A 27,413-nucleotide genomic window follows, 5' to 3' on the forward strand; every position below is an offset into this window, starting at 1 on the left:
GGGGAAGTAGACTGAAATGCTGGTGACACACAAGCAAGTGCGTAGAGGCCAGCAGAGCTAAGCACGAGAAGAGACCTCGGTACCTGCTCCCTCTGGTGCTTGCGTAGGACTGGCCTGCAGTCGCTGTTGTCTTCCTTCCTTCCTTGCTGGCTTTTGCGTTTCACAGATTTGGTTGGTTTTCTTTAAGCATTACACGGCATTTAGGAACAAGTGGAGATTTGCGGGGAGAAAGTAGGAGGTAAGATTTTAGCAATATTTTCCAGGTGGGGAGAGTCATATTTTGGTTGGAGGAAAGGAAGAAAGTGGCAATGAGGAAAGCACTGCTCTGAATGTCCTGGGGCTGTCTGTGAAGGCTTTTCCTTCCTTTTACTTCAGCCAGGACTCTGTGGTGCGTCTGTGTTTTTATTGCACTTGGTACAGGGATTCCTCAGAGCAGTCACTGTTTGATGTTAGAGCTCTTCCTTTCTTCTTGTAAACTTCCCGAGGCTGTGGCCAGAACTTTTCTTATCTCCCTGCTCAGGACCTCACTCAGCGTCTGGCGTATTGTAGATTTTTTAGAAGTACTTATTGGATGAATAAATGAATGGATGAAAGTCTTTCATTGAGACCCTGAGCAAAAAGACAGATACCTTCCCTAGGCAACCACGGTAATGATTCGACCTGCAGTTTAGACCAGTGTATTGTTGAGGTGTTGAAATTAGAGCTAGAATTGGTTCAGATAAAACCTGAAAAAAATAAGGGACCAGAGAAGGGTGAGACTTTTGGTTCAAGAGTCTGGGATATGGAACAGGGATTAAATTGTTCAGTGGAAACCGGAAACGTTCTGTGAGAGAAATTATTTTTTATTTCTCCCTACATTGTAACTCTCTTTGAAAGGAAAAAAAAAATTGGCCTTAATTTGAAAATTGAACTCTTTTATAATAGTTGATCATATAGGAAGAGTTAAAAGTCAAGAGGTACCTAGATAACTAGTCAAGGCTATGGTTTTTCCAGTAGTCATGTATGGATGTGAGAGTTGGACCATAAAGAAAGCTGAGTGCCGAAGAATTGATGCTTTTGAACTGTGGTGTTGGAGAAGACTCTTGAGAGTCCCCTGGACTGCAAGGAGATCCAGCCAGTCCATCCTAAAGCAAATCAGTCCTGGATATTCACTGGAAGGACTGATGCTGAAGCTGAAACTCCAATACTTTGGCCACCTGATGAGAAGAACTGACATTTGAAAAGACCCTGATGCTGGGAAAGATTGAGGGCAGGAGGAGAAGGGGACGACAGAGGATGAGATGGTTGGATGGCATCACCAACTCAATGGACATGGGTTTGAGTAAACTCTGGGAGTTGGTGATGGACAAGGCGGCCTGGCGTGCTGCGGTCCATGGGGTCACAAAGAGTCGGACACGACTGAGCGACTGAACTGAACTGAACCTAGATAACTTATATTTTCATAAGTTGGGACATACTGATTTGTATGCTGTGGGGCCATACTTGATCCTTTTAACCTTTTGTTCCCATTTTCCTTCAGAGTAGCCGTGGTTCACACACGTGGTCTCCACTTTCCCACCTGCTGTCTTTGCTTGTGTTCAGACTTGTGTTTAGAAAGGAGCCCTCTTCCATCACCTGCTCTTCCATGTTCTTTGTGTAGCTTTGTCTCTCATGATTTCTTAGCAATGACTGCTTCTTAATATCTCTCCAAAGCCTTGCATATTAAATACATCTCTTCTGATCTTCACAACAACCCTGCAAACTCAGTATTACTGTCCCTATTTTAAAGATAAGATCTTTTAGGAGGTTAATTAAAATGCACAGTTACTCAGCTATGACCTGTTAAGTTAGGATTTCAACCCAGGAGTGTTTCCAAAGCCTCCTCCTACGCACACCTTTGCAGAGAGACGTGCGTGTACTTGCGCTTCTTTCATGACTATTCCTCAAGGCTTGCCAGGGATTTTCTTTTTTTAAATTAACGATAGTTTTTCTAGCTTTAATGAGATATAATTGATATGCAGCATTGTATGAGTTTAAGGTGTACAGCATGACACACCTATGATTGTGAAATGATGTTTTTTTTTGAGTGCTCTGCTCAGCTGTACCTCAGGTACTTTGTACCTCAGGCTTTCATATTCTGTGAAGGCTTCGCTGATGGTCTCTGGATGTATCCCCACTGAGCTTATAACCGACCTGTGTTTGTGAACCGGTTTAATCCTGTATGGCATTTGTTTGTTTCCCTGTTTGTTACACCTAGTAGGTGGTGAGCTTCTTGAGACTAGGGGCTGTAATTTTATGCATTTTGGTATTCCCGGCACTGAGGAATATGCTGGCAAATAGGTTCAGCTCTTTTTCAACCCCTTGGACTGTAGCCCTCCAGCCTCCTCTGTCCATGGGATTTTCCAGGCAAGAATACTGGCGTGGGTTTCCATTTCCTTCTCCAGGGGATCTTCCCAACCCAGGGATTGAACCTGCATCCTGCCTGGAGGGTGGATTCTTTACCACAGAGCCAGGCTTCCTTGCATTTGTTCTTAATACATCGTAACTTGTTTGAAGGCCAGTAATCCAGGATTTTATTTATCTTTGCATCCCTAACAGTATCACTCCCATGATTACTCAATAAATACTTGTTGGGTTAGCTTAAAACACACAAAAAAATCTGTTAATAATCCTGCTCTGCCCAAATAATTTTAAATATCAGTATTTCAAATACATTTTTAAAATGAAAAAAAAAAAGTTAATTTCAAAGCGAACATTTTGTTCAACCTCACACAGAATTTATTCAGTTCAGTTCAGTTGCTCAGTCGTGTCCGACTCTTTGAGATTCCATGAATCGCAGCACACCAGGCCTCCCTGTCCATCACCAACTCCCAGAGTTTACCCAAACTCATGTCCATCGAGTCAGTAATGCCGTCCAACCATCTCATCCTTTGTCGTCCCCTTCTCTTCCTGCCCCCTATCCCTCCCAGCATCAGAGTCTTTTCCAGTGAGTCAACTTTTCCCATGAGGTGGCCAAAGTACTGGAGTTTCAGCTTTAGCATCATTCCTTCCAAACAACACCCAGGACCGGTCTCCTTTAGAATGGACTGGTTGGATCTCCTTGCAGTCCAAGGGACTCTCAAGAGTCTTCTCCAACACCACAGTTCAAAAGCATCAATTCTTCGGCGCTCAGCTTTCTTCACAGTCCAGCTCTCACATCCATACATGACCACTGGAAAAACCATAGCCTTGACTAGACAGACCTTTGTTGGCAAAGTAATGTCTCTGCTTTTGAATATGCTATCTAGGTTGGTCATAACTTTCCTTCCAAAGAGTAGGCGTCTTTTAATTTCATGGCTGCAGTCACCATCTGCAGTGATTTTGGAGCCCAGAAAAATAAAGTCTGACACTGTTTCCACTGTTTCCCCATCTATTTCCCATGAAGTGATGGGACCGGATGCCATGATCTTCGTTTTCTGAATATTGAGCTTTAAGCCAACTTTTTCACTTTCCTCTTTCGTTTTCATCAAGAGGCTCTTTTGTTCCTCTTCACTTTCTGCCATAAGGGTGGCGTCATCTGCATATCTGAGGTTATTGATATTTCTCCCGGCAATCTTGATTCTAGCTTGTGCTGCTTCCAGCCCAGCGTTTCTCATGATGTACTCTGCATATAAATTAAATAAGCATGGTGATAATGTATAGCCTTGACGTACTCCTTTTTCTACTTGGAACCAGTCTGTTGTTCCATGTCCAGTTCTAACTGTTGCTTCCTGACCTGCATATAGGTTTCTCAAGAGGCAGGTCAGGTGGTCTGGTATTCCCGTCTCTTACAGAATTTTCCACAGTTTATTGTGATCTACACAGTCAAAGGCTTTGGCATAATCAATAAACAGAAATTTATTCAGTATTCTCTCTCAATGAAACATCCTTGTCTGTTAACGCTGTTCCAGCAGGCGGTCTGATAATCTCCTGCAGTTTCAGTTGGATGCACTGACATGTGTACAGTACGGTGTGTAAAATAGATGGCTAGTGGAAAGCTGCTGTGTAACACGGGGAGCTCAGCGCCTGCTCTGTGGTGACCTAAGGGTTGGGTGGAGTGGGAGGAGGCTCAGAGGGAGGGGCTGTACATAGCTGATTCACCTTGTACAGCAAAAACTAACAACATTGTAAAGCAGTTATACTGCAATTAAAAAACCAGGAAACAATTAAATTTTATTTTATTTTATTTTAATTAATTTTATTTTATTTTTAAACTTTACATAATTGTATTAGTTTTGCCAAATATCAAAATGAATCCATCACAGGTATACAAGTTTAAAAGCCAGCAAGATAAAAGCACCGTTTATTTTGAATTAATCTAAAGCGACACTTTGAAATAAGGAAAGTGTGGGAGAAGTTTTAGGATCCATATCTGAAAGGCAGTCAAGGTCAGTATATATTAACTGGTAATGAATGATGTTGTCTTTGTAGTTAAACTCTGGTGATCATTCATTTCTGCCTGCTTAACTGCTTCTGAAGAAGCACCCTGTTCTGTATTCACGTGAGGTCAGCTTTTGGTTTGTGACTGTGGTTCTTACTTGCACACTCGGTGGCTTTTTGTGACTTTTTTTCTGTCTTACTGCAAGCAGCTTAAAATTCTGCTCAGATAGTCTGACTTCTGTCAGTATTGAAGCATATGAAAGGTAAGAAATACCGTTAAGTAATTATTTTTGTTCTTTGGTTAATGGTTTTATAGTCTTTATCAATGAGCAAACATTTTCTGATAAAGTAACTTGAACCATAAACTGATTTGATGGGTTTTATTGATTAAGGATTATAGATTCAAACTCTGTTAAATTTCTTCTAGCTTGTGAACATCTGTCTTGGGTGAAGAATGAAAGGCTTCCTGATTCTTTACACAGCTTTTATTCACTTATCTTTTGATTTTTCTAAATAAGCATATCTTCCATGGTATATTTGATTTTTTTTCAGTGTTAAGAAAGGGAATATTTAAGGAAATATTTTTGACTACAATATACCATCTGTGTTAAAATAAATTCCCCTTACTTCAAAGGAAGTATTAAATACAGATTAAAATTTCCTTATGCTATATAAAAACATTATTTTCATCTGTGTATTTAGAGGATGTAAAAAAAAAACATTGCCAGTTGTGAATCCAAAAGTTGAAAATCAGGAGGCATTTTAGATACTTACACACATCCTTATAAAATATGCCATTGGAATTCCATTGTCCTCCCAAAGAAACTAGGTATTTCATAGTTTGCTGTTTAATAATGTCAGTTTTTGTCTAAGCAGTATATATTTATAGATGTATTTTATACAGAATGAAATTCTAATTTTTGAAAATATGGCAACTTTTAATGGTTCTTTTAAAGTCTTTAATCACTATTTATGGTGAATTGAAAATTCGAGATAACTTACTCTATCCTAAATACCAAACTGAATACCATTAAATAAGAAAGATTTAAATAAGTCTAAAAGTCAGTAGTTTTTTAGGATTTTTATTAGTTTTACCTTTTAAAAAGATGGTATTTTAAAATGAACATCTTTGCTAATAACATGCATGTCCTTTTGTATATTACTCTCTTTCTGCCTGCCTTGTAGTTGGTGGTGGTGTAGTTGCTAAGTCGTGTCCAACTCTTGTGACACCCTGCCTGCAGCCCACCAGGCTCCTCTGTCCATGGGATTCTCCAGGCATGAATACTGGAGTGGGTTGCCATTTCCTTCTTCATGGGATCTTCCCAACTCAGGTATCAAACTTGAGTCTTCTGCTTTGCAGGTAGATTCTTTCATGACTTAACAACCAGGGAAGCCCCGATTTGTGCTTAGTATCCACTAAATTATAGGAATTTTTGTTTTAAAATCTCATTTATAAATCTTTTTAAAAAATGAATTCGCTCTTGCAATTATTTGATAAATTGAATGCCTATTGCATATGAATAGTAATATTAGCCCCCGTGATAGAAAGATGAAAATATGTAATATTCTTATTTTCATGTAGATCATAGTATGATGGGAGAGATACACCTGAATAAATAATTATACTGTGAGAAGTGTTATATTAATCACATGTGCATACATGATCCCTGAGAGCTGAGAAAAAGGAACACCTAAATTGTCCTGGGTAGTGATGATTGTAAGGATGGTCAGAGAAGGTTTCATAGAGAAAAATGGCTTTACAATTTAGTTGTTGGTAATTCTCCAGGTGGACAAGGGACAAAAACATTTAGACTGAAGGAAGAACATCTCCAAAGGCAGAGAGGTATGATTGTGAGACAGTCAGAGACCATAGGTAGTAAGTTGTGGTGCTGCTTTTGAGGGTGGAAGGCGATCTGAGACCATCTTGGATTACCAGGCAAAGGGATTTGAATTCTAACCTATAGTATAGATCAGGGTTGTAAACGTAATACTTAGTATTACAAGTAATGATAGAATTAATATCTAGAATCATTGAGTATCCTAAAGAATTAAGAGGGCTAAGTGTGGATTGTAGGGCATATGGAGATGTGTGTATAAGGCAGGGGAGATGCAACCAGTTAGTTCATGTACCAGATTTTTATTGTGTACTATGCAAGGCATTGGCACCCCACTCCAGCACTCTTGCCTGGAAAATCCCATGGGTGGAGGAGCCTGGTAGGCTGCAGTCCACGGGGCCGCTAAGAGTTGGACACGACTGAGCGACTTCACTTTCACTTTTCCCTTTCATGCATTGGAGAAGGAAATGGCAACCCACTCCAGTGTTCTTGCCTGGAGAATCCCAGGGACGAGGGAGCCTGGTGGGCTGCCGTCTATGGGGTCACACAGAGTTGGACATGACTGAAGTGACTTAGCAGCAGCAGCATGCAAGGCACAGTTTCAAGCACTGAAGAGCTTAGTGAGGGAAGAGAGCAGAGTTATTCCTTGCCTAGTTGGAACTTAGATTACAAAGAAGTCTGTATTATACCCCCCACCTGCGCTATGTCTTTCTTCGTAATTTTTGTCTGCAACATGACTGTATAATTTCCTTATATTTTTCTTTTTTCGCCTTCTTTGTGGTTGACATAGGCATCTCTGCCCTATGACTTGTGGAAGAAAGTACCTAAGTTTGTGACATGCTCTCCACGTTATTATTCTTCCCCCAACCGATAGTTTGAGGTCCGGCATTACTTTTTTAAAAACTTTGAAGGTAATTGTAGATTAATATGCAATCATATGAAATAATAATCCTTTTATATTTGGTCCCATTTCCCCTCTTAGTAAAATTTAGTAAAACTATGACAACCAGCGTATTAACATTGACATAATCCACTGACCTTATTCATATATTTCTCCAGTTGTAATTGCACTCCTTTGCTGTGTGTCTCTTAAGCTCTATAGTGTTTTATTACCAGTCTAGATTGACCTATCCGGCACTACCACCAAGATACTGAACAGTTCCAGCACTACTTCTGGTATCCTTGGTATTCTCCTTCTATAACCACGCTTACTCTAAACCCTAAACCATGGCATAAACTCTAAACCCCTAATCTGTTGTTTTCCAAAGATTTTTTACTTCAAGAATGTTATATAAATGGAATCATAGAGTATATAACTGTCGGGTTGACTTTTTTGTTCACCAGGATTCCTAGAGATTCATCCAAGTTGCTGTCTGTGTCAAGAGATTGCTCTCCTTTAACGTGGGTAGTATTCCACTGTATGCATTCACCAGTTGAAGGGTCTCTGTGCCGATTCCAGCTTTTGGCTTTTCCAGATGGAGCTGCTGTGAACACTTGGGTACAGGTTTTTTGTGGATGTGTTTTCATTTCTATGCATAAATGCCCAAGAGTGCAATGGCTGGGTCATACGGTGTTGAATTAAAGTTTGATGAGAAACTGGAGTGGCTGTACCACTTCTTGTCTGCTGACCAGTAGCAAATCAGCAACCCAGTTTTTCCATATCCATACAGGCATTTGGTCTTGCCGTGTTTTATTTAGCCATTCTGATAGGTGTGAAGTGTATCCCACTGTGGTTTGACTGCGTTTCCCCAGGGGCTGGCTTATGTTGAACACCCTTTCATGTGTTCATTTGCCATTTTTATACCCTCTTCTGTGAAATGTCTGTCATCTTCTCATTTTGTGGTTGGATTGTTGTTTTTAAATGTTGAATTTTGAGAGAGATTATGAATTCTAGGTACTAGTTCTCTGTCAGATACGTGGTTTGCACAATTTTCTCCCAGTCTATGGCTTGCCTTTTTCTCATCTTCACATGTACTTTCACAGGGCAACCTTTTTACTTTTGATGAGCCCAGTTTATCAATTTTTTCCTTTTTTGGATTGTGTGTTTTGTTTGAAGTCTAAGAACTCTGCCTAGGTTAAGATCCTGAAGATTTTGCTTCTGTTTTCTTTTTTCTGAAAGTTTTCCAGTTTTATGTTTAAGTTTATGATTCTTTTGAATTAATTTTTGTGTACAGTGTTAGGTCAGGGTTCATTTTGTTCCCTTTTATTTAGCCTATAGTTACCTAGTCACTTCAGTGTCGTTATTAAAAGGCTTGTTTTCTTTGCTGACTTGCTTCTGGACCTTTGTCTAAGAACAGTTGAACATGTTTGTGTGGGTCGGTTTGTGGGTTCTCTCCTCTCTCCTCTTGATCTGTTGTCTGTCCTCTACTGATAAAACACTGTCTTGATTTCTGACTTGTGAAGAATCACATATTTTTCTGAATACTCTTTTCAGCCGTACTGCCTCCTCTTCTTTTGGAACTCAAGATGATACAAATGTTGGGTCATTTTTTTAAGACTTTAGAATATTATTTATTTTTTGGCTGCATGGCATATGGGATCTTATTCTCCCACCAGAAATTGAACCCTCACCCCCTATGGTGGAAGTGTGGAGTCTTAGCCATGTCAATGCCAGGGAAGGTCCCCAAATGTTGGGTCTTTGTTATTGTACCACAGGTCCCCAAGGCTTTATTACTATTCTTATTTTCTGTTTGTTTTCTCTTTCTGTTTGGATTGATTGAATTCTATTCCTGTATTCTTACATTCACTGTATCCTCTGTTGTCTACTCCTGAGCCCATCTAGTGAGGTTTTTTATTCCCATTATTGCATTTTTAGTTTCTATAATGTCCATATATTGAAAAAATTTCTTCTATTTTTTTGCTTAGATTTCCTATTTTTACAGTTGTTTTAAGGGAATTTATAACTATTGTTTTGCATTTGTTTTAAGAGAATTTATAACTGATTGTGGAAGAGTTTCTTATGGTGTTGGATTTAAAAATCCTCTTCTGATAATTCTGACATCTGATTCATCTTGATGTTGGTATTAGTTGTTTATCTTGTTTCAACTGTAATTTTTTTTTCTTGGTTCTTGATATGACACGTGAGTTTCAACTGAAGCCTCAATGTTTTGTCTGTTAGGTTAGGAGACTCTGGGGCCTATTTCAATCTTTTATTTTTACAGGCAGTCCATCGGTGTTTAGATTTAGCGTGCAGTCGTTGGCCTGTTCTCGTGGGCTGTGGTTCCAGCGACAGCTCGTTTTCAGGGTCTTCATGCTGTTACTTCTGTTTGCTTGATCTGGTGTCACGAGGGCTCCCGCTGGTCCTTGCTGGTGCTGCTTGAGGGAGTAGAGGACGTTCTTCTTGGGCTGAGCTGCTGGCTGTTGGTTGGTTAGGGAAGGAGTGAGATCAGGTTTCCTCCCTGTGCCCCTTGCTGCCCTGCCACCTCTGGGCAGGAGAGGAGCACCCTAGCCTCGCAGGGAGCAGGGGCTTCCTGGACGGGACCTCCTACTGCAGCTCAGCCCTCTGGCCAGTTCCCTGCACCAGCTCCGGAGTTTCTGGGGGCAGGAGAACCTGGGGCCTGTGGGGCGGAGAGGACTGCTGTGGGCTCTTGCTGTGGCCGGGTCCCCATCACTGGTTCTTCCTGCCGTGTTCCCTTTCTCTTGGCCAAAAGGGGGATTCTTGGGCCCTGATGGGAAGGAGACTGTCTCTCTTGGCTGTTCATTTTTGAGGAGGCTCGCCGTCTGTCTGTCTTGCTGGTGCTGGCTGGCCCCATGTTGCCAGAGGGACCCCCGTAGCATCCCTGGGGAGCTGGCCTTCACCGACGGCCTTTTGTTCCCAGACGAGCAGGTGGGCAGCCAGGGACAGACCACCTTCTCCTGTTGGGTGAGGGAGCCCAGGATACCCTGCCTCTGCCTCTGTCGTTCTCCCAGGCCTGGGGCCAAAGGACTCTACCTCCTTTCCCTCGACTTTTCAGAGTTCTTCTTTGGTTGTCCCTTTTGCTATTCCCAGTGTTGACAGCTGTGTTCGGTGGGGCGGATCTGGGAAAGATGGCCTCTGCCACGTTACCTGGATCAGAAGCCAGGCTTTCCTTTTGCGTGCTCAGTCGCTCAGTTGTGTTCAGCTCTTTGCAGCCCGTGGTCTGTAGCGCACTATACTCCTCTGTCCATGAGATGAAAAGGTCTTACTTTTGACTTTGGCTTATTTGTGATGTAAGCCTGGTGACCGAGGGCTGGGGTGGTATGGGCTGGGACTGAGTTTGGCCTTGTCTGGAGCCCTGAGAGACTCTCTGTCTCCTGAGAGTCCACTAACCACCCTGCACTCCTGGGTTTCACCTCATCCACCAGTTCTTCACGGGGCCCTGGAAAATGGCAAGGCAAGGCTGCCCTCGCATTTTTTCTGAGGTCCTGTCTTGGTCCAGAGAAGCTTGCTTCTTTGTTCTCTTGATTTTTCCCTTGGTGGGCCTATTTGGTCTCTGCTGCCTCTTTTCATGTTGGGGTATCCAGTGTGACTCCTCAGGATTTCTTCTAGAAGTTGGGTAGTTTTGGGGCACATTTGCATGCTGCCTAGAGTGCCAGGACTTTCCCTTTTTTTCCCTTTGAAACTGTGTAGTGAAGCTTGTGGCCTGAAGTTGTACTCCTTTACTTGCTGATGGTGTGTTTAAATTTTTGTTTTTTTCCTTAACGATCTTTTGTTCTTTTTGTTTGTTATTGGCGGTAGGAGCTTCTGAAGTACTTCTTTTACTATGATGGCTTTACCTGAATATTCTAATAATGACTTTCTGCAGTTTTCGTATCTCTCTCTGACATTTGACATTGCTAACAACTTCTTTTTTTAAATCTCAGTGTCTGTAACTGTCAAACCTCTTTTATTCTTCTGCCTACCTAATTTCTACCCTTTGGCTTTTTTCCTCCAGTTCCTCCACTGACAGATTCTCATGGGCTTTGTCCTTAATGATCTGCTTTTCTGTCAACACTCAGTCTTAGTTTGATCACTTTTAAGCACTTGACTCTCAGACTTGTGTCTTCTAGCCTTGATGCTTTACCTAAGCATTTATTTCCTGCTGAAATGAAGGTATTTTCTTTAAAGTAGCTCCATATTGTCATTCTTCCATTTCTTTTGATATTATCTTCATTTCTTATAAAAGTCTTAAACTTGTCCTGTATCATCTGTCTCTTCCTTAAATCCATTTATCAGGTCAAGCCTGGTACCTTTTTACCTCTCACTGACATTGTCAATGATAGATCCTCATTTCTCAAGCTGTATAGCTATAATGACTTATTAATTTTCCTTCTTATGTCTTTTTTTATATTTTTGCTCTCATCAACCTATTTTATACCTAGCTTCCATATTAAAATCTATATTTCTCTCTTTTAATTAACTGTAACATACATATAGAAAAGTACACAAATCACGGATGCTGAGCTTTAGGAAATTTTTCAAACCGAACACACTTGTATAACTAGCACCAGCAAGGTAATCATTTAATACTCACGTTCATGACTTTGTCGTTTGGCCTTAACACCAGTGACTAAGGGGTTGGAGCCTTATTAGTCTCCTTAACTTTAGAAGAGCAAGAGATCAATCGGCATGCCACTGTTTGCAACATTCAGCTCGATTTTGGAGACATTTCTTTCTTACTTTACCCCTTATTCACTTATTTTCTCTATATTGCTTCCTGAAATACATTTCCTTTTTGATCTTTTATAATCTAAATCATGATTATTCAAATCTTAGCTCATATCTTGCCATTTCTAGGAAACTTTCCTGGGTTACTCCAGCTTTCATTAGTTTTTTTCTCTTTCTCATCAAACCTTTTTGGGTTGTTGTTCAGTCACTCAGTTGTGTCCTGCTCTTTGCCACCCCATGGCTGCAGCACACCAGGCCTCCCTGTCCTCTACTGTCTCCCACATTAAGCTCAAACCCATGTCCATCGAGTCGGTGACGCCACCCAACCATCTCATCCTCTGTCATCCCCCTCTCCTCCCGCCTTCAATCTTTCCCAGCATCAGGGTCTTTTCAAATTAGTCAGTTCTTCGCATCAGGTGGCCAAAGTATTGGAGTTTCAGCTTCGGCATCAGTCCTTGCAATGACTATTCAGGGTTGATTTCCTTTAGGATGGACTGGTTGGATCTTCTTGCAGTCAAAGGGACTCTCAAGAGTCTTCTCCAACACCACAGTTCAAAAGCATCAATTCTTCAGTGCTCAGCCTTCTTTATGATCCAATTCTCACATCTGTACACAACTACTGCAAAAAGCATAGCTTTAATTGTATGGAAATTTGTTGACAAAGTGATGTCTCTGCTTTGTAATATGCTGTGTAGGTTTGTCATAGTTTTTTATCCAAGGAGCAAGCGTCTTTTAATTTCGTGGCTGGTCACCATCTGTAGTGATTTTGGAGCCCAACATATGAAGTCTGTCACTGTTTTTATTTTTTCCCCATCTTTGCCATGAAGTGATGGGACCACTTACCATGATCTTAGTTTTTTGAATGTTGAGTTTTAAGCCAACTTTTTCGCTCTCCTCTTTCACCCTTGTCAAGATACTCTTTAATTCGTCTTCACTTTCTGTCATTAGGGTAGTGTTATCTGCATATTTGAGGTTATTGATATTTCTCACAGCAGTCTTGATTCCAGCTTGTACTTCATCTAGCCCAGCATTTCTCATGATGTACTCTGCATACAAGTTAAATAAGCAGGGTGACAATATACAGCCTTGACACACTCCTATCCCAATTTGGAACCAATCCATTGTTGTATGTCCGGTTCTAACTGTTGCTTCTTGACCTGCATACAGGTTTCTCAGGAGGCATGTAAGGTGGTCTGGTAATCGCATCACTTTTATGAATTTTTCAGTTTGTTGTGATCTACGCTGTCAAAGGCTTTAGTGTAGTCAATGAAACAGAAGTTTTTTTGGAATTCTCTTGCCTTTTCTATGATCTACTGGATGTTGGCAGTTTGATCTCTGTTTCCCTTGCCTTTTCTAAACCTACCTTGTACATTTGGAAGTTCTTGGTTCTTGTACTGTTGACACCTAGCTTGAAGGATTCTTGCAAAAATTCTTTAATTCATTAATCTTTGTGTATCAGTATGTTCACTTAAAACAAACTTCAAACGTTCAGAAGGGCATATGATGAAAGTCTCCTCTCATTCCTGTGTCCCAGCCGCTGTGTGTTCTTCTAGAAATATTTTGTGCACTTACAAGTACATTTAATTTCTATTTTTCTGCTTTCTTTTTGTACAATGTAAACAAACCTAGTTCTGTATCTTACTTTTTTCTGGTAATAGCTCTTGATGATGGCTCCAGATCCACTCGCGGATTTTCTCGTTTTTGTGTTAGGGCTGAATGGCACTCCACTGGGTTTGTGTGCCACGATCACGTCCACCGCGTACATTGTGAAGACTGAGTCCTGAGCAAACTCACATAGACTAGATTTGAATGGTACTCCCTTCAAACGGTTTCTCAGTTACAGTCAAATGTAGTAGCTTTGATTGTAATTTATGTAGTCAATTCCTTTTAATGAATATTTACAGTTTTTAAAAAAATTCTAAACACTACTGAACTGAATAGTCTTACATACATTGTTTGACATCTATGGAATAATTATCTGTCGGATACCATTTCCTTTAATTCCTAAACCGTTTATCATCTCTACTAATTTAATAATTAGACATAATCAGTTAATTATGGAGTTGTTTAAAAAATTCTTTACTTGTCATTCTTCAAGGAATGGTACCATACTTTGAATCCTTTTATATTTGCCCTGACCTAGAATGTTGGTGTAGATAAGCAAGCCCTCAGTGTGGGCTGGAGTGTGTCTCAGCTGCCAGATTCTGTTTCCGTTTTTATTCATCTAAGCTCTTCATCTTTCTTTTGAAATTCCTAATAATGAGAGAAAAAAATTATTGTCAAAGCTGAGACCACAGCTAGATGCATTTAGAAGCAGAAGTGATATTTATTCTAAGTTACAGAATAAAATGAACCACAGTCTCAGAAATAGTTTCTTATAAAGCAAAATGTTTCATCTTTCTTTGTCTGGAAAAAATGTTTCTTATTCTTCCATGGAAAATGTGGTATGAGATAGACTGTCTTCACTGAGATTTAGTTGAGCTATACGTAAAATAATGGAAAATTTTTCTTTTTTATCAAAAAAATTTTTTGATACAGTTTATCAAAGTACTGCGTACAAAGTGAAAAGACTGGAATTATCCTGTGCTGTGCTTAGTCGCTCAGTCGTGTCCGACTCTTTGTGACCCCACGGACTGTAGCCCGCCAGGCTCCTCTGTCCATGAGATTCTCCAGGCAAGAATACTGGTGTGGGTTGCCATGCCCTCCTCCAGGGGATCTTCCAAACCCAGGGATCGAACCCATGTCTCCCACATTGCAAACGGATTCTTTACTCTCTGAGCCACCAGGGAAGCCCATGAATACTGAATTGGGTAGCTTATCCCTTCTCCAGGAGATCTTCCCATCCCAGGAATCGAACTGGGATCTCCTGCATTGCAGGCAGATTCTTTACCAACTGAGCTACCAGGGAAGCCCCTGGAATTCTCCTACCTGATATTAAAGTGGATAAGTCAGTTACTTGTATTGGCTTATTTATGTTAAGGTCCATTTAGTGTCCTGGTTGCTACTTTGGAAACTTTGATGAAGTATATTTTCCCACCATCTTTCCCTCCTACCCGCCCACCCCTGCCGACTTGTTTGAGTATAAAACTGAACAGTTTTCAGTTGGGAGAAGATTGAAATTTGCTTCCTATTTGGAAAAGTCACAGTTTTATCATTTTAAATGTGTTTCACTGAGGTGAGAGCGAAAAATCTCTTTTTTTTTGATTAGCCTAGAGGATTTCAGCTCAATTAAATTGACTTCTGATGTGAGCCAGACCTAAAAATTAAAGATGTGTTTTGTTTCTTTCTTACAGCTGACCCTGAAACATTCACTGCCTGAAATTCTAGGAGGCTGGAGGGGAAAATAAATTCTATCATAGTTCTTGGGATTTATATCAAACAAGTAGGAATAGATTTGGGGTAATTTTCTGATAATTGACCTTTGGGCTTAGTCAGTCAGTTGTGTCTGACTCTTTGTGACCCCATGGACTGTAACCTGCCAGGCCCCTTTGTCCATGGGGATTCTCCAGGCAAGAATACTGGAGTGGGTTGCCATGCCCTCCTCCAGGGGATCTTCCCAACCCAGGGATTGAACCCAAGCCTCCCACTTGCAGGCGGATTCTTTGCCATCTGGACACCAGGAAAGCCCAAGAAAATGGAGTGGGTAGCCTATCTTTTCTCCAGGGGATCTTCCTGACCCGGGAATTGAACCAGGGTCTCCTGCATTGCAGGCGGATTCTTTACTAGCTGAGCCACCAGGGAAGCCCATTAACTATTCTGCATTTCCTAATTAATGGTGGTGTTAACCAAGACACAGACTCCTCAGTGGTGATTGCTTCTGTGGAAGAGCGTCCTTAAGGAGTGTCCTTAAGCCATCAGGGAAGCCCCACTGACCTTCAGATGATAATAAGTTATGCTCTAGTGATTTTTTAAACAACTTTGAGATATAACTCACATGCTGAATAATTCACCCATTTAAATTGTACAATTTAGTGTTCACAGAGTTGTGCAGCCATTGCCACAATCAATTTCGGAGCACTCTCCTCACCGCAAAAGGAAATCCATTACCCGTTAGCAGTCGCCCTTCATTTCTTCCCGCATTTGCCAGCTTTAGTCAAATACTAGTCTGATTTATGTCTCTGAAGGTAGATTTCGGACATTCCATGTAAGAAGACAGGACAGCGTGTCAGTCTTCTGTGTTCGACGTCTTCACGTAGAATGTTAGCGAGGTTTATCCGTGCCGTACCTTGTATCAATCCCTTTTCATTGTCGAATCATGTTTCCTTGTATCGTTATACTTCATTTATCCATTCATCAGTTGATGACTGTTTGGCAGATATTCATATACAAGTTTTTGTGTGGGCATATGTTTTTATTTCTCTTGAGTATATGCCTAAGAGTGAAATTTCTTGGTCATATATGATAACTCTGTGTTTAATTTTTGAGGAACTGCCTATTTTAAATTTATACCAGCAACATATGATGGTTCTGATTTCTTCACAGTCTCCAACATTTGCTATTATCTATCCTTTTGTTATAGACATCTTAGTGATACGGAATGATGTCTCACTGTGGTTTTGGTCGGCATTTTCCTAATGGCCAGTGAGACTGAACATCTTCTCATGTGGGAGGAGGAAATGGCACCCACGCCAGTGTTCCTGCCTGGAGAGTCCCAGGGACGGGCGAGCCTGCTGGGCTGCCGTCTGGGGTCGTACAGAGTCCGACACGACTGAAGCGACTTAGCAGCAGCAGCAGCAGTGGGCATCTATAAATTTTATTTGGAGAAATATCTAGTCATATCTGTCTTTTGCCCATGTTAATTAGTTTGTTATGTTGTTACTGATGTTAAGAAATCTTTGTATAATCCAGGTAGATGCTGCTTATCAGATACATAATTTGTAAATATTTTCTCCCGTTCTGTGGCATTATCACTTACTTGATGTTGGCCTTTGAAGTACAGAAGTTTTTAATTTTGATGAAACCAAATTTATATATTTTTATTTTGTTTCTTGTACTTTTGGTGTCATATCTAGAAGCCATTGTCTGAGCCAAGGTCAGCCAAGAAAATAAATACTGCTTTATTTTCTTCTGAGAGTTTTACAGTTTTAGCTCTATTTGAATCTGTGATTTCTTTCGAGTTAATTTTTTTGTATATGGTCTAAGGCAGACTGCATTCCACAGTCTTTTGCATGTGGAATTCAATCGTCCCAGCATCTGTAGTAGAGAAGACTTTTTTTCCTTTGTTGAATAGACATGGCACTGAATTCTGAGTCCTTCAACTCTGTTCTTTTTCTTCATGGTGTTTTGGTTTTTTGTTTGGTCGACTGTTCTGGCTCCCTTGCATATCTAAGTAAATTTTAAGATTAGTTTATCAATTTCTGCAAAAAAAAAAAAAAGAAAAAAGCTAGCTTAGATTTTATTGTGGATTGAGTTAAATTGGTAGATCAAATTGAACAGGATTGCCTGTTTAACAATATTAAGTCTTTTGGATCCATTAACATGAGTCTTTCCATTTATTTAGGTTTTCTTTGCATTTTTCAACAGTGTTTTATAATTTTAAGAGTAAAGTTTTGTGTTTATTTTGCAAAATTTATTCCTAAATATTTTATTCTTTTTGATGCTGTTGTAAATGGAATTGTTTTTAAATTTTATTTTCAGATTGGTCATTGCTAGAATATAGAAATACAGTTGCTATTTGTTTATTGATCTTGTACCCTGTAATGTTACCGAGCTCATTTATTAGTTCTAATACTCGTAAAATTGTACTTCTTAGGATTTTCTAGATACAGTGTCATATCATCTGTAAATAAATATAGTTTCATTTCTTCCTTCCCAGTGTCAATGGAAATTGTTTCATTTCCTTCATTGTACTGACTAGAACAGGTTGAGTTGAAGTGCTGAGACTGGACATCCTCATCTTGTTCCTGATCTTTGGGGGAAAACATTCAGTTATAGTGATTTTTTTTTCACTCTAAAAAAATGGGCCATAACTTTGCTTTGAAGATTAATTTGCTTTTGATTTAAGATTCTTTTCCTTTTGTTTACATACACAGATATGTGCTGATTAGAAGGCTCAGTTGTGCAGTGTGGAGGATAAGACAGTGCCTTACAAAGATGGGGTTTGGGAGTGACCTGAAGAATTCACACGAAGCTGTGTTAAAATTGCAAGACTGGGAATTACGGTTACTGGAAACAGTGAAGAAATTCATGGCCCTGAGAATAAAAAGTGATAAAGAATATGCATCTACTTTACAGAACCTTTGTAATCAAGTTGATAAGGAAAGTACTATCCAAATGAATTATGTCAGCAATGTATCCAAGGTAAGAAGAATAATTTCATCATTTTTCGTCTGTAGCTTCGTAATTGTCCTTAAAGCAAATAGATAATACTATTGAAAGCTCCTGCTGCTACTGCTGCTGCTAAGTTGCTTCAGTTGTGTCTGACTCTGTGTGACCCCATAGACGGCAGCCCAACAGGCTCTCCCATCCCTGGGATTCTCCAGGCAAGAATACTGGAGTGGGTTGCCATTTCCTTCTCCAAAGCATGAAAGTGAAAAGTGAAAGTGAAGTCACTGAGTCGTGTCCGACTCTTAGCGGCCCCATGGACTGCAGCCTACCAGGCTCCTCCATCCATGGGATTCTCCAGACAAGAGTACTGGAGTGGGGTGCCATACTATTGAATAAGCACACCGAAGTCAGCATTCTAAAGCAGTGGTTCTAAACTCCTGCTGACCATCAGAATCACATGGGGAAAGTTTCAGAAACTGTGAGATTTGGGTCCATCTCCCAATATTCTGGGTCATTAGGTCTGAAATTTTTGAGCTTTGAAATCTTTTTTTTCCCCAATAGGTGTCCAGATTATTCTAATGATTAGTCAGCTTTGAGAACCCTTCTTAAAATTTTATTTTCCTAAGTACCCTACTTCCTTGGGTCCCTTGCGCCCTGCTGTTTTATCCTTTTGGCACAAACTTTCTTTATAACGCACCTTCCTTGAATTCTTCTGTGAGTCATTAGTATAGTCCCATGGAATATTGTAATGTGTAGGTGTTTTTTGCTACCATTTCATTACTAAAATGCTAATATACTGATGATTTAATGACACGTAAAATTCTTTGAATAAACAATATGGTTTTTTAACTTAAAGATTATATTATTATTATTCATTTTATAAAATATATAAAATTAAAAATTAAGGGCTATAAAAATAAAGGTCCATATTGTACTGCTCATTATCCTTTGAAGGCATAAAAGATGAAATATTACACACCTTAATAGTCTTGGATTTTTGCTATTTCCATTGTCTTCACATTTCACTGTATGTATTCAAAGTTAAGAAAATTTTATTTTACTTCAGAAAGTTAGAATTAGTGTGTTTCTTGCACTCACGGGTCTTAAGATTTGAGTAGATTGTAGAGGAAGCTCTGTTTCTTATGGGGATTGTGTGTGTGGTGTGTGATCTGGGAAGGACCTTTGATTTCGCTGAGAACTCCTAATGTGAATATCTTTAACTTCCTTTCCTGGGCCAGTGAGTTTCCCTGAAGAACATTTCTCTAGGTTCTAGTCTGAAGGTAGGGTTGCTTTATGTAGCAAATTAAAATATAGATCACCAGTTAAATCTGCAGGCAACAATGAGAAATGCATAGCCTCGGAGTGCTCAGTCTCTCAGTCGTGTCCCACTCTTTGTGACCCCATGGACTGTAGCCCGCCAGGCTCCTCTGTCCGTGGGATTCTCCAGGCATGAATACTGGAGTGGGCTGCCATTTCCTCCTCCAGGGATGCATACACTAAAGACTATTTTTTGTCCGCTATTCAAATTTACCTGGTGTCCTGTATTTTGTTAGACTACTCTGTTACGGGAATATGTAGAGAAAGTAGATTGGGTGTTCAGAGAGTCATGTTTTAGTTAATCCTCCTGGTTTGGTAAGCTGCCTGGTGTCTCTGCATCCAGAGTCTCTCTGGTTAATTTTTTCTGCTTGTTTCTGTCTGCTCTGGGGGAGGAATAGTTGCCTGTCTGTGGGCTGAGCAATAGGCCCTAGAATTCTGGCTGTTCCTTATGCAGCCTGAACCGATCCTCCTGTTTCAGCGCCCTCTCCTTTTCCTTCATTTAGCTTTCTCCAGTTCCCGGGCTTTCCTGGAGTTATCTGGCCCTGTAGGTGGGTCTTTTCTTCTCCCTGCCCCCCAGAGTCTTATTGAGATATCATTGACATACATCGCTGTATAGATTTAAGGTATATAGCGTGATGGTTTATGTCTGTTGTGAAATGATTACTGCAATAGATTGTAACTCTTTGCAACCCCATGAACTAATACAGCTCCATGGAGAATTCCCCAGGCCAGAATACTGGAGCGGGGAGCCTTCCTCTTCTCCAGGGGATCTTCCCAAGCCAGGGATGGAACCCAGGTCTCCCACATTGCAGGCAGATTCTTTACCTGCTGAGCCACGAGGAAAGCCCCATTAAAAATGGTAGAAAAAGTTTCTCCTTTGGATAAGAACTCTCGGAATGGACTCACTTAACAGCTGTCCCATCTCATACGTCAGTGTGACCCACGGCCACCGTGCTGTGCCATCCCTGGCGCTTACTTGTCCTATTACTGGAAGCTTGGCCTCTTCACGCGTTTTCCTCCAGTTCCCCCTCCTGTCACAAGGCCTTCTCTTCTTGACCTCGACTTTGTAGAACACTTGTGTTTCAGCTTTTCCTGATGCTACTCAGTTACCCCTTCCTGCTTTTATAATATTTTCTAACATTTTTATTGGCATGTCTTATCTGTGATTGTTGCCTTTTCTATCTTCTTTGTGATTGTAAATTTATACTTTATCTTGTATTTCAGTGGGATTTTGGAAAGGAGTGGAAAAATAGCCATCTGTTTTATTGACTATGTTTAACTGGAATTATACTCCTTAGGAAAGTAAGGTACTGGAAGGAACAAGAGATAGGATTAATGGGTAAGAAGATACAGGATTTGTGAGGTCAGGACAAAGGAGGAATCATCAACGTGTGCATTGAAGTGTCAGGTATTAAGGTGAGGAATCAGCTCAGTTCAGTCACTCAGTTGTGTCCGACTCTTTGTGACCCATGAACCGCAGCACGCCAGGGCTCCCTGTCCATCACCAACTCCCAGAGTCCATAGATGGAGACAAATGCTAAGATGATTAAAAAAGGCAGTAGAATGTGGGGCATGGAAAAGGGGGCTAGGGAAGGGTGATAGATTGAGAGGAAGTGGTCTAAGTGGGTAGTGTTGCTTTTCAAAGAGGAATGCTTGAGAGATAACGGTTGAACAATGGTAGGAAACCCAAAGAAAAACAAGGAGTATGTCAGCTTTTCCTCTTAATGCTGAAAATGCATCATTTATTCTACCTAAAAGTAAAGTTCAATATATCAATTTTTTCTTTAGCTCATTAGGTTTTTCACGTTATATCTAAAAAAAAATCTGCCTGATCCAAAGGTGTTTTCACCTGTGTTTGCATCTGGAAGTTTTATACTTTTATATTTATGTCTATGACCCATTTTTAGTTAATTTTTGTATATGGGACAAGTTATAGATTAAAGTCAGTTTTTTTTGTTGTTGTTGTTAATGGATATCCATTTATTCCATCAACATTTTTAGAAAGGATTAAGCTTTCTTTATTGAATTACTGTTTCATTTTGTTGAAAATCAGTTGACCATAATGAGTAAGTCTGTTTCTACACACTTGATCTGTTCCATTCATTTCTTTATCTACCATGACACCAGTAACACTATTTTGATTACTGTGACTTTCTAGTAATCTCAAAGTTATATAGTGTAATTTCTCTTTGTGCTCTTTTTCCCCAAAATTGTTTTGACTATTTTAATTCCTGTGCATTTCCATATGTGTTTTAGAACAACTCATCAATTTTTTTAAAAGAGGTTACTGAATTTTTATTGGAATGCATTAAATATATATATATATAGGTAAATTTCAGGAAAATGTATATTGTAACAGTATTGGAGCTTTACAATACACCATATTATATTGGAACTTTATATACACACCATAAACATGGTGTATCTTCTTTTTCTGAATAATCTTACAGTTGTCAGTGTATAGACCTTTCAGATTTATGTGTATTTCATATTTTTGGATGTTCTTATAAGTAGCATTTTTCCTAATTTTCCATTTTCCACTGTTCATTGTTATTATATATGTCAATCTCATAACGTAAACTTGGCAAAACATACTTATTTGCCGTTTCCTTGTAGATTCCATTGACTTTTCTACACAGATGATTATATTATCTGTAAACAAAGAGAATTTTAGTTCTTCTTTTCCAATTTGGATGCCTTTTATTTATTTTTCTTGCCTTCTAACAATAGCTAAAACCCCCAGTGCAAAATTCAATAAAAGTATTGACAGCAGACATCTATGTCTTGTTCCTGATTTTAGGGGAAAAGCATTGTCTTTCAGTATTTGTTATGATGTTAACTTTGGTAGATGTCTTCTATACGCTTGTGAAAATTCCCTTCTATTCCTGCCTAGCTAAGACTTTGTTCATTAACATTGGATTTTGTCAACTGGTCTATCTTCTTCTGCTTAGATGATTATGTTGTTTTTCTTCTCAGTTTAATAATATGTTGAAATGTGCTCATTGATTTTCAGGTGTTTGAAACATTTGATGATTGCTAAAAAAAAAAAAAAAAAAAAAGAACAACAAAATGCGACTTGTATTCCTGCATTAAATCCCACTTCATCTTTTTTTGTATTATCCCTTTTTTATATCACTGGATTCAATTTGCTAAAAATTAGTTTTTGGAGAATTTTTTTTATCAGTGTTGCTGGAGGATTTTGATCTAGAGTCCCTTTTGTTTTAATATTGTCTGGTTTTGGTATCAGAGTTATGCTGGCTTCATTATACAAGTTGGGAAGTATTTTCTCTTCTTCAATTTTCTGAAGAAGTTTATGTAGAATTGGTTTTATTTCTTGCTTAGATTTAGATGTTTGATAGAATTCACCAGTGAAATAATCTTGGTCTAGAGTTTTCTTTGGGAGAAGGTTTTTAGTTATAAATTTAATTTTTAAAATAGAGAGCTATTCAGATTATCTTTTTCTTCTTGAGTGAACTTTGGCGCCTTTTGGGAATTTGTTCATTTTTTTCTAAGTTGTCCATTAATTTTTAGTGTTGTTTATTATTTTGCCTTATTGTCTTTTTCCTATTTGGAGAATCTGTAGTGGTCTTATCTCTTTCATGCCTGACATTGGTAATTTATGTCTTTTTTTTCCCCTGATCAGATTGGCTAGAGATTTCTCAGCTTTACTGATGTTATCTGGGAACCAGTCTTTTATTTCATTCACTGTCTCTATTGATATTCTGTTTTCTGTTGCATTGACTTCTGCTCTGCAATCAGTTAATTTTTTCCCATTTAACCTGGGCTTCATTTACTCTTTTTCTTCTCTGAATTAATAAAGTAGAAATTGAGATTAAGACCATCTTCTTCTGTAGTGTTCTCAGTTTTCTCCGAGTAATGTTTTTGCTGCATTTCAAAAAACTCTCTGATGCTTATTTTCATTTTTTTCAGTTCAGAATACATTTTAGTTTCACTTTTGATTTCTCCCTTGACCCATGTAGTCTTTTAAAGTCTATTATTTAGTTTCCAAGAAGTTTTTTCTTTTAAGAGATATTTTTGATATTGATTTCAAATTTAGTGCCATTGTCTTCCAGGATCTAATCTTACGTGACTTGAAGCCTCTTAAATTCACAGCTCGTCTCATGATGCAGCGTGTGCTCCGTCCAGGTGGCTCTTCACGTGCACGCTGTGCTCTGCGCTTGTTGTTTGCACTGCTGTACAGGACGGGTCACGACGGTCGATAGTAGCGTCTTTACTCGTTTCTGTCTCCCTAGCAATCAGTCATTGGGAGGGGTGTTGAAACCTCTGATTATAATTGTGACTCTGTCTGTTTCTCCCTGAGGTTTGGTCATTTTTTATTTCATATCTTTTGAATCTCTGTTACAAAGTACATAGTTATTTAGACTTGTTCTCCCTTTTTGACAAATGAATTAACCTTTTTCCCTTCCTTCCTTCCTACCTCTTTTTCTTGTTAGGATAGTTTTTTGGTTTGTTTGTTTTAATTCCAGTAAAACTGGTGTACACTGTAGAGTGCTCATTACAGCGTCTCGTTATCATCTGTCAGCATATAATTGGCCCCTTCACCCTTTCACTAACGCCCGAGCCTGCTTTCCCTTTGACAACCACCAGTCTGTTCCTGCGGGTTTTGTTTTCTTTGTTCATTTGTTTTGTTTTTTAGATTCTGCATTTAAGTGAAATCGTACGCTGTTGGTCTTTCTCTGACTGACTGACTTCACTTTGCATAGTAGCCCCACAGCCCATCCATGCTGTCATAAACGGCAGCATTTCCTTCTTTCCTCTGACTGAGAAGTACTCTGTCGTGTATATGTACACATCTTTATCTCTTCGTCCCCTGATGGACACTTAGGTGATTTCCATGTCTGACTGTTTTAAACAGTGTTACAGTGAACATAAGGAGGCATCTATCTCCTTCAGTTGGTGTTTTTGTTTACTGTAGATAAATATGCAGAAGTGGAATAACTAGATCATACAGTTCTAGTACCGTATGAGGTATGTTATTAATCATTGGAGGAACTGTCATATTGTTTTATACAGTGGCTGCACTAAATTACATTCTAACTCACAGTATGTAAGGGTTCCTTTTTCTCTTAAAAATTTCCAGTACTTGTCCTTTTGGTAAAAGCCATTCTGACACGTAAGTGATGATATCTCATTGTGGTTTGATTTGCGTTTCCCTGATAGTTGGTGGTGATGAGCAGCTTTTTATGCACCTTTGCCTACTTTAGAGTTGGGTTTTGTTGCTCTTGTTTAGTTGTATGAATTCTTTATATGATCTAGATATTCGTGCTTTATTGGCTGTATGGTTCGCCAGTATCTTCTATTCTGGAGGTTGACTTTTGGTTTGGTTGATGGTTTCCTTTGCTGTACCGAAGCTCTTTGATGTAGCCTTGTTTATTTTTGCTTTCCTTGCCGTTACCTTTGAATCAGACCCAATACTATCTCTGAGTGATGAAAAGGAGCATGGTGACTGTGTGTTCCTCTAGGAGTTTTATGGTTTCTGATCTTACATTCAAGTTTTCAATCCATTTTGAGTGGATTTTTGTGTATGGTGTAAGATAGTAATCCAGTTTTATTCTCTTGCATGTGACTGTTCGGTTTTCCCAGTACTATTTATCAAAGAGATTGCCCTTTCACATTGCATATTCTTGCCTCCTTTGTTGTAAATTCAGTTTAGTTCAGTCGCTCAGTTGTGTCTGACTCTTTGCAACCCTCCCTATCCATCGCATCCCTGTCCATTGCCAACTCCTGGAGCTTACTCAAACTCATGTCCATCGAGTTGGTGATGCCATCCAACCATCTGATCCTCTGCCAATCCCCTTCTCCTCCTGCCTTCAATCTTTCCCAGCATCAGGGTCTTTTCTAATGAGACAGTTTTTCACATCAGGTGGCCAAAGTATTGGAGTTTCATCTTTAGCTTCAGTCCTTCCAATTAACATTCAGGACTGATTTCCTTTAGGATGGACTGGTTGGATCTCCTTGCAGTCCAAGGGACTCTCAAGAGCCTTCTTCAGCACCACAGTTCAAAAGCATCAATTCTTTAGTGCTCAGCTTTCTTCACAGTCCAACTCTCACATGCATACATGACCACTGGAAAAACCATAGCTTTGACTAAATGGACCTTTGTTGGCAAAATAATGTCTCTGCTTTTTAATATGCTGTCTAGTTTGGTCATTACTTTCCTTCCAAGGAGTAAGCGTCTTTTAATTTCATGGCTGCAGTCACCATCTGCAGTGATTTTGGAGCCCAGAAAAATAGTCTGTCACTCTTTCCTCTGTTTCCCCATTTATTTCCCATGAAGTGATGGGACTGGATGCCATGATTTTAGTTTTCTGAATGTTGAGCTTTAAGCCAACTTTTTCACTCTCTTTCACTTTCATCAAGAGGCTCTTTAATTCCTCTTCACTTTCTCCCATAAGGGTGGTGTCATCTGCATCTCTGAGGCTATTGATGTTTTTCCTGGCAATCTTGTCGTAAATCAGTTGTCCATTTGCCTGTGGGTTTGTTTCCCAGCTCTCTCTTCTGTTCCATTGATCTGTGTGTCTCATGCCAGCATCGCCCTGTTTCCATCAGCATGGTCTGGAATCAGGGAGCATGATGCCCACAGCTTTGTTCATTCCCCCCTTCTTTTCTTCCTCAAGGTTGCTTTAGCTATTTGGGGACTTTGATACCATACAGATTTTAGAGTTACTCTAGTCTGTGCAAAATGCCATTAGAATTTTGATAGAAATTGTGTGATATTATTTCAGGCAATTTATTGAGACTTGTTTTGTGGTCCAGCATGTGGCCGAATCTTGAGAATGCTCCACACGCCCTTGAAGAGAATGTGTGTTCTGCTGCTTTGCGGTAGAATATTCTCTCAAACCAGTCAGTATTTCTCTCAAACCAGTCAGGTCTAATGATTCATTTCAAGCTGTTATTTCCCTGTTGATTTTCTGTGTGGATATTTATCCATTGATGTAAATGGGGTAGTCTCCAACAATTACTGTATTGCTGTCAAATTTTCCATTTAGATCTGTTGATAGTTGCCTTATATATTTAAGTGTCCCTATGTCATGCGAAGAGTTGACTCATTGGAAAAGACCCTGATGCTGGGAGGGATTGGGGGCAGGAGGAGAAGGGGACGACAGAGGATGAGATGGATGATGGCATCACTGACTCGATGGACGTGAGTCTAAGTGAACTCTGGGAGTTGGTGATGGACAGGGAGGCCTGGCATGCTGCGATTCATGGGGTCGCAAAGAGTCGGACACGACTGAGCGACTGATCTGATCTGATGTTAGGTGTGTAGAGATTTATAAATGTTACATCCTCTTGTTGAATTGACCCCTTTACATTATATAATGCTTTTCCTTGTCTTCTATTATGGTCTTTGTTTTAAAGTCTGTTGTGTCTAATGTTAAGTATAGCTACACCAGCTTTCTTTCCATTTCTCTTTGCATGGAATATGTTTTTCCATCCCTCTGCTTTCAGTCTTTGCGTCCTTAAACCTGAACTAAGTCTCTTTTCGGCAACATATAAGTTAGTCTTTTATTTTTTAATTTTAAAAAATTTATCCATTCAGCCAACCTGTATCTTTTAACCAGATAATTTGGTCCAATTACATTGAAAATAAATATTAATAGGTGTGTACTTATGTCATTCTGTTGCTTGTTTTCTGGCTCTTTTTGTAATTTCTGTCTGTTCCTTTCTTCATCTCTTGCTTGTTTCTCTTGTGGTTTGATGAATTTCTTTAGTGTTATGTTTAGATTCCATTCTCATCTTTTGTGTATCTACTGTATATATATATATATTTTTTGTGGTTACCATGAGGTTTACATATAATGATCTATATATATAGCAGTCTAGTTTAAGTTGGTAGCAACTTAAATTTGAACACATTCTGAAAACTTGCATTTTTATTCCCCTCAGTCATGTTTTATGTTCTTGATGACATATTTTACATCTTTTTGTGTATCCTTTAACTAATTATGTAGTTAAAGGTAACTAATCCTGTAACTAATTATGTAGTTTTA

The 27,413-nt window shown here is 39.4% G+C and overlaps 1 protein-coding gene across 21 annotated transcripts in view; it reads left to right on the forward strand.

Annotated features, from left to right (window-relative positions):
• The window catches only part of FER (FER tyrosine kinase), a 458,023-nt gene that overhangs the window by 22,327 nt on the left and 408,283 nt on the right, over nt 1-27,413 (forward strand). For all 21 annotated transcript variants that reach the window (XR_015168399.1, XR_015168400.1, XR_015168396.1 and 18 more), the window contains one exon: nt 17,850-18,117. Coding sequence is in view for 15 of the 21 variants with exons in the window: in XM_086413352.1 (XP_086269478.1) it covers nt 17,850-18,117 (268 nt within the window). In the remaining 6 variants the exon portion in view is untranslated. The remainder of the gene's footprint in view (nt 1-17,849; nt 18,118-27,413) is intronic.

Source organism: Bos grunniens, chromosome 7 (assembly GCF_055505025.1).
Source record: "Bos grunniens cultivar Pamir isolate PY7600 chromosome 7, Bosgru_T2T1.0, whole genome shotgun sequence".
Classification (NCBI taxonomy): Eukaryota; Metazoa; Chordata; class Mammalia; order Artiodactyla; family Bovidae; genus Bos; species Bos grunniens.